General features: G+C 43.1%; 1 protein-coding gene across 1 annotated transcript in view; it reads left to right on the top strand.

Annotated features, from left to right (window-relative positions):
* Window positions 1–10846, top strand: part of vwf (von Willebrand factor) — a 189697-nt gene that overhangs the window by 134698 nt on the left and 44153 nt on the right. The window contains 3 exon segments of the mRNA XM_042302000.1: window positions 1469–1674; window positions 1846–1995; window positions 4232–4348. Of these exon segments, the coding sequence (XP_042157934.1) occupies window positions 1469–1674; window positions 1846–1995; window positions 4232–4348 (473 nt within the window).

Consider the following 10846-nt stretch of genomic DNA (forward strand, 5'->3'; position numbering starts at 1 on the left):
CAGGTGCGCTGGCCGGGCTAGCTTCACGCTAAGTGGGTGGAAGCGCTAGCCAGGAGTAAACATCCGGGGTTGCGGTTTAGCTAGATAGCTAGCTGTGAAGATCCAGCTGAAATGTTCCGTTTGCGGTGGGAGTCCAGGGATGAATCCGGGGATGAAAAATAAATAGGTCCGTTATGCTCTGGTTAGAGTCGCGTTGTTCGAGCTGGCGAGAGCTTTCCGAGCTAAAGGTTAGCTTAGCTGATGACCGGTTAGCTGAAGACCGCTAGCATAGCTGGTGGTTAGCCGGCTAGCTTCAGTTGAGGGGTTCCGGCTCCGAAGTAAATATAAATACTTTAGGAAAAATAGCTACATTGGGTGAGGCGGGTTGCAGGAGAGTATTTGGAAGCTTAGTTTTAGCAAAATGTTTTTGAAGAAAAATATGTAAAAAACGAAAAATAGACGATATATACAAGGGACACGACGAGACAGGACGACTTACTGCTACGCCATCTTTGAGTATATGGGGTATTCAGAGGCTGTTGTGTGTAGTTACTGTGGAGGAGGAATTGGAGTTGTGTTTTTAATTGATGTGTAACTGTGGTTTTGTATGGGTATTTATTGTGTGGTGGGCCCCCAGACCCAATAAAGAGTATTTAAAACTCAAAACTCTCTCTCTCTCTCTCTCTCTCTCTCTCTGTGTGTGTCTCTCTGTCTCTCTCTCTCTGTCTCTGTCTCTGTCTCTCTCTCTGTCTCTCTCTCTGTCTCTCTGTCAATTCAATTCAATTCAAGGACTTTATTGGCATGGGAAACATGTGTTAACATTGCCAAAGCAAGTGAGGTAGATAATATATAAAGTGAATATATAAAGTGAAATAAACAATACAAATTAACAGTAAACATTACACATACAGAAGTTTCAAAACAAGAAAGAGATTACAAATGTCATATTATATATATATATACTGTCTCTGTCTCTCTCTCCCTCTCTCTCTTTGTCTCTGTCTCTCTGTCTCTCTGTCTCTCTGTCTCTCTCTCTCTCTCTCTCTCAATTCAATTCAATTCAATTCAATGGGCTTTATTGGCATGGGAAACATGTGTTAACATTGCCAAAGCAAGTGAGGTAGATAATATACAAAACAGTAAACATTTTTCAAAACAATAAAGACATTACAAATGTCAAATTATCTCTATATACAGTGTTGTAACAATGTACAAATGTTTAATGTACACAAGGGATATGGGTTATATTTACAATGGTGTCTGTTCTTCACTGGTTGCCCTTTTCTTGTGGCAACAGGTTACAAATCTTGCTGCTGTGATGGCACACTGTGGAATTTCACCCAGTAGATATGGGAGTTTATCAAAATTGGGGTTGTTTTCGAATTCTTTGTGGATATGTGTAATCTGAGGGAAATCTGATGGTAATCTCTCTTTTTAACTCGCTCTGTCTCTCTCTCTCCCTCCCTCTCTCTCTCTTTCTCTCTCTCAGCCTGTAAGAAAGAGGAGTGTTCTCTCCAGGTTCCACCTGCTTGTCCCACCCACCGCCGGCTGTCCGTTAAACAGACGCAGTGCTGTGATTCATACCAGTGTGTGTGTGACTGTCATAACACCACCCACTCCTGTCCTCCTGGATTCATCACCTCCTCCTCCACCAATGACTGTGGCTGCACCGAGACCGCCTGCCTGCCTGACCAGGTGTGTGTGTGTGTGTGTGTGTGTGTGTGTGTGTGTGTGTGTGTGTGTGTGTGTGTGTGTGTGTGTGTGTGTGTGTGTGTGTGTATATGTGTATATGTGTATGTGTGTGTGTGTGTGTGTGTGTGTGTGTGTGTGTGTGTGTACTCCTCTAATGTTTCTCTGTTCCTTTAGGTGTGTGTGGTAGGAGGCGTGGTCTACCGTGTGGGGAGCCAATGGGAGGAGGGCTGTGAGAAATGCAGCTGCACCCATCAGCAGGACACACACACTAACCTGCACATCACTCAGTGTGTCCCACCGGTCTGTGACCACTCCTGTCCTCTGGTGACTATATATACACACACTAACCTGTACATCGCTCAATGTGTCCCATTACACACACTACACACTACACACACTACACACTACACATTACACACTATACACACTATACATTACACACACTATACATTACACACACAATACATTACACACATTATACACTACACACACTATACACTATACACACTATACATTACACACATTACACACTATACACACTATACATTACACACTATACACACTATACATTACACACACTATACATTACACACACTATACATTACACACACTATACATTACACACACTATACATTACACACTATACATTACACACTATACATTACACACACAATACATTACACACATTATACACTACACACTACACACTATACACTATACACACTATACATTACACACACTATACATTACACACATTATACACTACACACACTATACATTACACACACTATACATTACACACATTATACACTACACACACTATACATTACACACTATACATTACACACACTATACACTATACACACTATACATTACACACACTATACATTACACACACTATACACTATACACACTATACATTACACACACTATACACTACACACACTATACATTACACACATTATACACTACACACATTATACACAACACACATTATACACTACACACATTATACACAACACGCACTATACATTACACACACTATACATTAAAAACATGATATATTACACACACTATACATTACACACACTATACATTACACACACTATACATTACACACACTATACACTACACACATTATACACTACACACATTATACACCACACGCACTATACATTACACACACTATACATTAAAAACATATACATTACACACACTATACATTACACACATTATACATTACATACACTATACATTACACACTATACACACTATACATTACACACTATACACACTATACACTATACACACTATACATTACACACACTATACATTACACACACTATACATTACACACACTATACATTACACACACTATACATTACACACACTATACACTACACACATTATACACTACACACATTATACACCACACGCACTATACATTACACACACTATACATTAAAAACATGATATATTACACACACTATACATTACACACATTATACATTACATACACTATACATTACACACTATACATTACATACACTATACATTACACACTATACACACTATACATTACACACACTATACATTACACACACTATACATTACACACTATACATTACACACTATACATTACACACACTATACATTACACACACTATACATTACATACACTATACATTACACACTATACACACTATACATTACACACACTATACATTACACACACTATACATTACACACTATACACACTATACATTACACACTATACACACTGTACATTACATACACTATAAACACGATACATTACACACACTATACACATTCTACATTACACACATTATACATTACATACACTATACATTACACACTATACACACGATACATTACACACACTAGACACATTATACATTACACACACTATACTTTACACACGTTCATCTGGTACTTCCTGTATATAGCCCCACATTGAGCTGGTACTGGTACTTCCTGTATATAGATCCACATTGAACTGGTACTTCCTGTACATAGCTCCACATTGATCTGGTACTGGTACTTCCTGTACATAGCTCCACATTGATCTGGAACTTCCTGTATATAGCTCCACGTTGATCTGGTACTGGTACTCACTGTATATAGATTCACATTGATCTGGTACTTCCTGTATATAGCTCCACATTGATCTGGAACTTCCTGTATATAGCTCCACATTGATCTGGAACTCGTACTTCCTGTATATAGCTCCACATTGATCTGGTACTGGTACTTCCTGTATATAGCTCCACATTGATCTGGTACTGGTACTCCCTGTATATAGCTCCACATTGATCTGGTACTGGTACTTCCTGTATATAGCTCCACATTGATCTGGTACTGGTACTTCCTGTATATAGCTCCATTCTTGTGTATTGTATTTTATTTGTCTTGTATTATTTTTAATCTCTGCATTGTTAGGAAAGGCTAGTTAACAAGTATTTCATGGTAAAGTCTACACAAGTTGTGTTTAGTGTATGTGACAAATAAAATTACTTATTTGATTTGTGTGTGTGTGTAGGGCTCAGTGTACCAGCGGTCGGACAGTGAGTGTTGTGGGAGCTGCAGGAAGACCAGCTGTGTGGAGACAGATGGACAGATACCTGGAGACTCACAGACAGACGGACGACTCAGAAAGGTCAATCAATCACATTTATTTATAAGTATTAAGTCCTTTTCACATCAGCATACAGTGCCTTGCAAAAGTATTCACCCCCTTGGCATTGTTCCTATTTTGTTGTATTACAACCTGTAATTTAAATTGATTTCTATTTGGATTTCATGTAATGGACATACACAAAATAGACCAAATTGGTGAAGTGAAATGACAAAAATAACATGAAACATCTAAAAAAAATTTAAAAAATAAAAGTGGTGCGTGCATATGTATTCACGCCCTTTGCTATGAAGACCATAAATAAGATCTTGTGCAACCAATTACCTTCAGAAGTGACATAATTAGTTAAATAAAGTCCACCTGTGTGCAATCTAAGTGTCACATGATAAGTCACATGATCTCAGTATATATATATACCTGTTCTGAAAGGCCCCAGAGTCTCCAACACCACCAAACAAGCGACACCACGAAGAACAAGGACCTCTCCAAACAGGTGTCGTGGAAATTTCCTCTATTTACCAGATCATGGGAGCAAACCACACACACAAGTCAGAGTTAGTTATCAAAGTCCATCTTTAATTATATGAGCTCTATCACAATCCTGTGACTCTCAGGTAATTCAGTGTCTCTCAGTGAATTCTCTGAGAGCCCCCTCTCATTGCAGCTGAGTTCCTTTAATAGCAAAGAACACACATAGTCAGACAGCATAGACATAATAAATCGTTCAGCTTTGTCTCCTTACTCAAACCCCAAAACCATAAACCAACCCTCCATATCAACAGGCATATATCAAATCCATCCTATCTTGACAAGATCACAGAGACACACTGACTGGCACACAGACATTGTGGAGCCAAGAGATACACGCTTGATGATACCTTGACCTCTCCCCTCTCTGCAGCCCATGCAACTTAGTCTTGACATAGAACAGATATTGCAAACCCTGCCACAGTATTATACAAAAATAACATTCTTGATGAGAAGTAACTTACAAACATATGATGAATATAAAACATCTTCATATGTTGCCAACAAATTCTGATTATTCCACAACACAGGTCAGGGACAAAGTTGTGGAGAAGTACAGATGAGGGATGGGTTATAAAAAAATATCTGAAATGGAAAGATTATGGCACCACAACAAACCTGCCAAGAGCGGGCCGCCAAAACTCACAGACCAGGCAAGGAGGGCATTAACAGAGAGGCAACAAAGAGACCAAAGATAACCCTGAAGGAGCTGTAAAGCTCCACAGCGGAGATTGGAGTATCTGTCCATAGGACCACTTTAAGCCGTACACTCCACAGAGCTGGGCATTACGGAAGAGTGGCGAGAAAAAAAGCCATTGCTTAAAGAAAAAAAATAAGCAAACATGTTTGGTGTTCGCCAAAAGGTATGTGGGAGACTCCCCAAACATATGGAAGAAGGTACAGGTGGTCAGATGAGACTAAAATTGAGCTTTTTGGCCATCAAGGAAAATGCTGTCTGGCGCCAACCCAACACCTCTCATCACCCTGAGAACACCTTCCCCACAGTGAAGCATGGTGGTCGCAGCATCATGCTGAGGGGATGTTTTTCATCTGCGGGGACTGAGAAACTGGTCAGAATTTATCGAATGATGGATGGCGCTAAATACAGGGAAATTCTTTTCAGTCTTCCAGAGATTTAAGCTGGGACAGAGGTTCAAACAGTAGATCTGGTAGAGAGATATATTGTCAAACAGAAGGTCCTGTAGAGAGAAACAGGGTCAAACAGAAGGTCTGGTAGAGAGATATATTGTCAAACAGCAGGTCTGGTAGAGAGATATGCTGTCAAACAGTAGGTCTGGTAGAGACAGATTTTGTCAAACAGTAGGTCTGGTAGAGCGAGACAGGGTCAAACAGGTCTGGTAGAGAGAGACAGGGTCAAACAGGTCTGGTAGAGAGAGACAGGGTCAAACAGCAGGTCCAGTAGAGAGAGACAGAGTCAAACAGCAGGTCCAGCAGAGAGAGACAGGGTCAAACAGCAGGTCCAGCAGAGAGAGATATATTGTCAAACAGCAGGTCCAGTAGAGAGAGACAGGGTCAAACAGCAGGTCTGGTAGAGAGAGACAGGGTCAAACAGCAAGTCTGGTAGAGAGATATATTGTCAAACAGCAGGTCGTGTAGAGAGAGACAGGGTCAAACAGCAGGTCCAGTAGAGAGATATATTGTCAAACAGTAGGTCTGGTAGAGAGATATATTGTCAAACAGCAGGTCTGGTAGAGAGAGACAGGGTCAAACAGCAGGTCTGGTAGAGAGAGACAGGGTCAAACAGCAAGTCTGCTAGAGAGATATATTGTCAAACAGTAGGTCTGGTAGAGAGAGATTTTGTCAAACAGTAGGTCTGGTAGAGCGAGACAGGGTCAAACAGGTCTGGTAGAGAGAGACAGGGTCAAACAGGTCCGGTAGAGAGAGACAGGGTCAAACAGCAGGTCCAGTAGAGAGAGACAGGGTCAAACAGCAGGTCCAGCAGAGAGAGACAGGGTCAAACAGCAGGTCCAGCAGAGAGAGATATATTGTCAAACAGCAGGTCCAGTAGAGAGAGACAGGGTCAAACAGCAGGTCTGGTAGAGAGAGACAGGGTCAAACAGCAAGTCTGGTAGAGAGATATATTGTCAAACAGCAGGTCCTGTAGAGAGAGACAGGGTCAAACAGTAGGTCTGGTAGAGAGATATATTGTCAAACAGCAGGTCTGGTAGAGAGAGACAGGGTCAAACAGCAGGTCTGGTAGAGAGAGACAGGGTCAAACAGCAGGTCTGGTAGAGAGAGACAGGGTCAAACAGCAAGTCTGGTAGAGAGATATATTGTCAAACAGTAGGTCTGGTAGAGAGATGTATTGTCAAACAGCAGGTCCAGCAGAGAGAGACAGGTTCAAACAGCTGGTCTGGTAGAGAGATATATTGTCAAACAGCAGGTCCTGTAGAGAGAGACAGGGTCAAACAGCAAGTCTGGTAGAGAGAGACAGGGTCAAACAGCAAGTCTGGTAGAGAGATATATTGTCAAACAGTAGGTCTGGTAGAGAGATATATTGTCAAACAGCAGGTCTGGTAGAGAAAGACAGGGTCAAACAGTAGGTCTGGTAGAGAGATATATTGTCAAACAGTAGGTCTGGTAGAGAGATATATTCTCAAACAGCAGGTCTTGTAAAGAGAGACAGGGTCAAACAGCAGGTCCAGTAGAGAGAGACAGGGTCAAACAGCAGGTCCAGTAGAGAGAGACAGGGTCAAACAGTAGGTCTGGTAGAGAGAGACAGGGTCAAACAGCTGGTCAGGTAGAGAGATATATTGTCAAACAGCAGGTCTGGTAGAGAGAGACAGGGTCAAACAGTAGGTCTGGTAGAGAGAGACAGGGTCAAACAGCTGGTCTGGTAGAGAGATATATTGTCAAACAGTAGGTCCTGTAGAGAGAGACAGGGTCAAACAGCAGGTCCTGTAGAGAGAGGTATTGTAAAACAGTAGGTCTGGTAGAGAGATACATTGTCAAACAGTAGGTCCAGTAGAGAGAGACAGGGTCAAACAGCAGGTCTGGTAGAGAGAGACAGGGTCAAACAGCAGGTCTGGTAGAGAGAGACAGGGTCAAACAGCAAGTCTGGTAGAGAGATATATTTTCAAACAGCAGGTCCAGTAGAGAGAGACAGGGTCAAACAGCAGGTCCAGTAGAGAGACAGGGTCAAACAGCAGGTCCAGTAGAGAGAGACAGGGTCAAACAGTAGGTCTGGTAGAGAGATATATTGTCAAACAGTAGGTCTGGTAGAGATATAGGGTCAAACAGCAGGTCTGGTAGAGAGAGACAGGGTCAAACAGTAGGTCTGGTAGAGAGATATATTGTCAAACAGCAGGTCCAGTAGAGAGAGACCGGGTCAAACAGCAGGTCTGGTAGAGAGATATATTGTCAAACAGTAGGTCAAGAGACAGGGTCAAACAGCAGGTCTGGTAGAGAGAGACAGGGTCAAACAACAGGTCCAGTAGAGAGAGATATTGTCAAACAGCAGGTCTGGTAGAGAGAGACAGGGTCAAACAGCAGGTCCTGTAGAGAGAGGTATTGTAAAACAGTAGGTCTGGTAGAGAGATACATTGTCAAACAGTAGGTCTGGTAGAGAGAGACAGGGTCAAACAGCAGGTCTGGTAGAGAGAGACAGGGTCAAACAGCAGTTATGGTAGAGAGACAGGGTCAAAAAATAGGTGCCATGGAGAGAGACAGGGTCAAACAGCAGGTGCAGTAGAGAGAGACAGGGTCAAACAGTACGTCCTGTAGAGAGACAGGGTCAAACAGTAGGCCCAGTAGAGAGAGACAGGGTCAAACAGCAGGTCCTGTAGAGAGAGACAGGGTCAAACAGCAGGTCCTGTAGAGAGAGACAGGGTCAAACAGCAAGTCTGGTAGAGAGATATATTGTCAAACAGCAGGTCCAGTAGAGAGAGACAGGGTCAAACAGCAGGTCCAGTAGAGAGAGACAGGGTCAAACAGCAGGTCCAGTAGAGAGAGACAGGGTCAAACAGTAGGTCTGGTAGAGAGATATATTGTCAAACAGTAGGTCTGGTAGAGAGATATATTGTCAAACAGCAGGTCTGGTAGAGAGAGACAGGGTCAAACAGTCGGTCTGGTAGAGAGATATATTGTCAAACAGCAGGTCCTGTAGAGAGAGACAGGGTCAAACAGCAGGTCCTGTAGAGAGAGGTATTGTAAAACAGTAGGTCTGGTAGAGAGATACATTGTCAAACAGTAGGTCCAGTAGAGAGAGACAGGGTCAAACAGCAGGTCTGGTAGAGAGAGACAGGGTCAAACAGCAGGTCTGGTAGAGAGAGACAGGGTCAAACAGCAAGTCTGGTAGAGAGATATATTTTCAAACAGCAGGTCCAGTAGAGAGAGACAGGGTCAAACAGCAGGTCCAGTAGAGAGAGACAGGGTCAAACAGCAGGTCCAGTAGAGAGAGACAGGGTCAAACAGTAGGTCTGGTAGAGAGATATATTGTCAAACAGTAGGTCTGGTAGAGAGATATATTCTCAAACAGCAGGTCTGGTAGAGAGAGACAGGGTCAAACAGTAGGTCTGGTAGAGAGATATATTGTCAAACAGCAGGTCCAGTAGAGAGAGACCGGGTCAAACAGCAGGTCTGGTAGAGAGATATATTGTCAAACAGTAGGTCCTGTAGAGAGAGACAGGGTCAAACAGCAGGTCTGGTAGAGAGAGACAGGGTCAAACAACAGGTCCAGTAGAGAGAGATATTGTCAAACAGCAGGTCTGGTAGAGAGAGACAGGGTCAAACAGCAGGTCCTGTAGAGAGTGTAAAACAGTAGGTCTGGTAGAGAGATACATTGTCAAACAGTAGGTCTGGTAGAGAGAGACAGGGTCAAACAGCAGGTCTGGTAGAGAGAGACAGGGTCAAACAGCAGTTATGGTAGAGAGACAGGGTCAAAAAATAGGTGCCATGGAGAGAGACAGGGTCAAACAGCAGGTGCAGTAGAGAGAGACAGGGTCAAACAGTACGTCCTGTAGAGAGACAGGGTCAAACAGTAGGCCCAGTAGAGAGAGACAGGGTCAAACAGCAGGTCCTGTAGAGAGAGACAGGGTCAAACAGCAGGTCCTGTAGAGAGAGACAGGGTCAAACAGCAAGTCTGGTAGAGAGATATATTGTCAAACAGCAGGTCCAGTAGAGAGAGACAGGGTCAAACAGCAGGTCCAGTAGAGAGAGACAGGGTCAAACAGCAGGTCCAGTAGAGAGAGACAGGGTCAAACAGTAGGTCTGGTAGAGAGATATATTGTCAAACAGTAGGTCTGGTAGAGAGATATATTGTCAAACAGCAGGTCTGGTAGAGAGAGACAGGGTCAAACAGTCGGTCTGGTAGAGAGATATATTGTCAAACAGCAGGTCCAGTAGAGAGAGACCGGGTCAAACAGCAGGTCTGGTAGAGAGATATATTGTCAAACAGTAGGTCCTGTAGAGAGAGACAGGGTCAAACAGCAGGTCTGGTAGAGAGAGACAGGGTCAAACAACAGGTCCAGTAGAGAGAGATATTGTCAAACAGCAGGTCTGGTAGAGAGAGACAGGGTCAAACAGCAGGTCCTGTAGAGAGAGGTATTGTAAAACAGTAGGTCTGGTAGAGAGATACATTGTCAAACAGTAGGTCTGGTAGAGAGAGACAGGGTCAAACAGCAGGTCTGGTAGAGAGAGACAGGGTCAAACAGCAGTTATGGTAGAGAGACAGGGTCAAAAAATAGGTGCCATGGAGAGAGACAGGGTCAAACAGCAGGTCCTGTAGAGAGAGACAGGGTCAAACAGCAGGTCCTGTAGAGAGAGACAGGGTCAAACAGTAGGTCCTGTAGAGAGAGACAGGGTCAAACAGCAGGTCCTGTAGAGAGACAGGGTCAAACAGCAGGTCCTGTAGAGAGACAGGGTCAAACAGTAGGTCCTGTAGAGAGAGACAGGGTCAAACAGCAGGTCCTGTACAGAGACAGGGTCAAACAGCAGGTCTGGTACAGAGACAGGGTCAAACAGTAGGTCCGG

The sequence above is a fragment of the Oncorhynchus tshawytscha genome, linkage group LG19, assembly GCF_018296145.1.
Source record: "Oncorhynchus tshawytscha isolate Ot180627B linkage group LG19, Otsh_v2.0, whole genome shotgun sequence".
Lineage (NCBI taxonomy): Eukaryota > Metazoa > Chordata > Actinopteri > Salmoniformes > Salmonidae > Oncorhynchus > Oncorhynchus tshawytscha.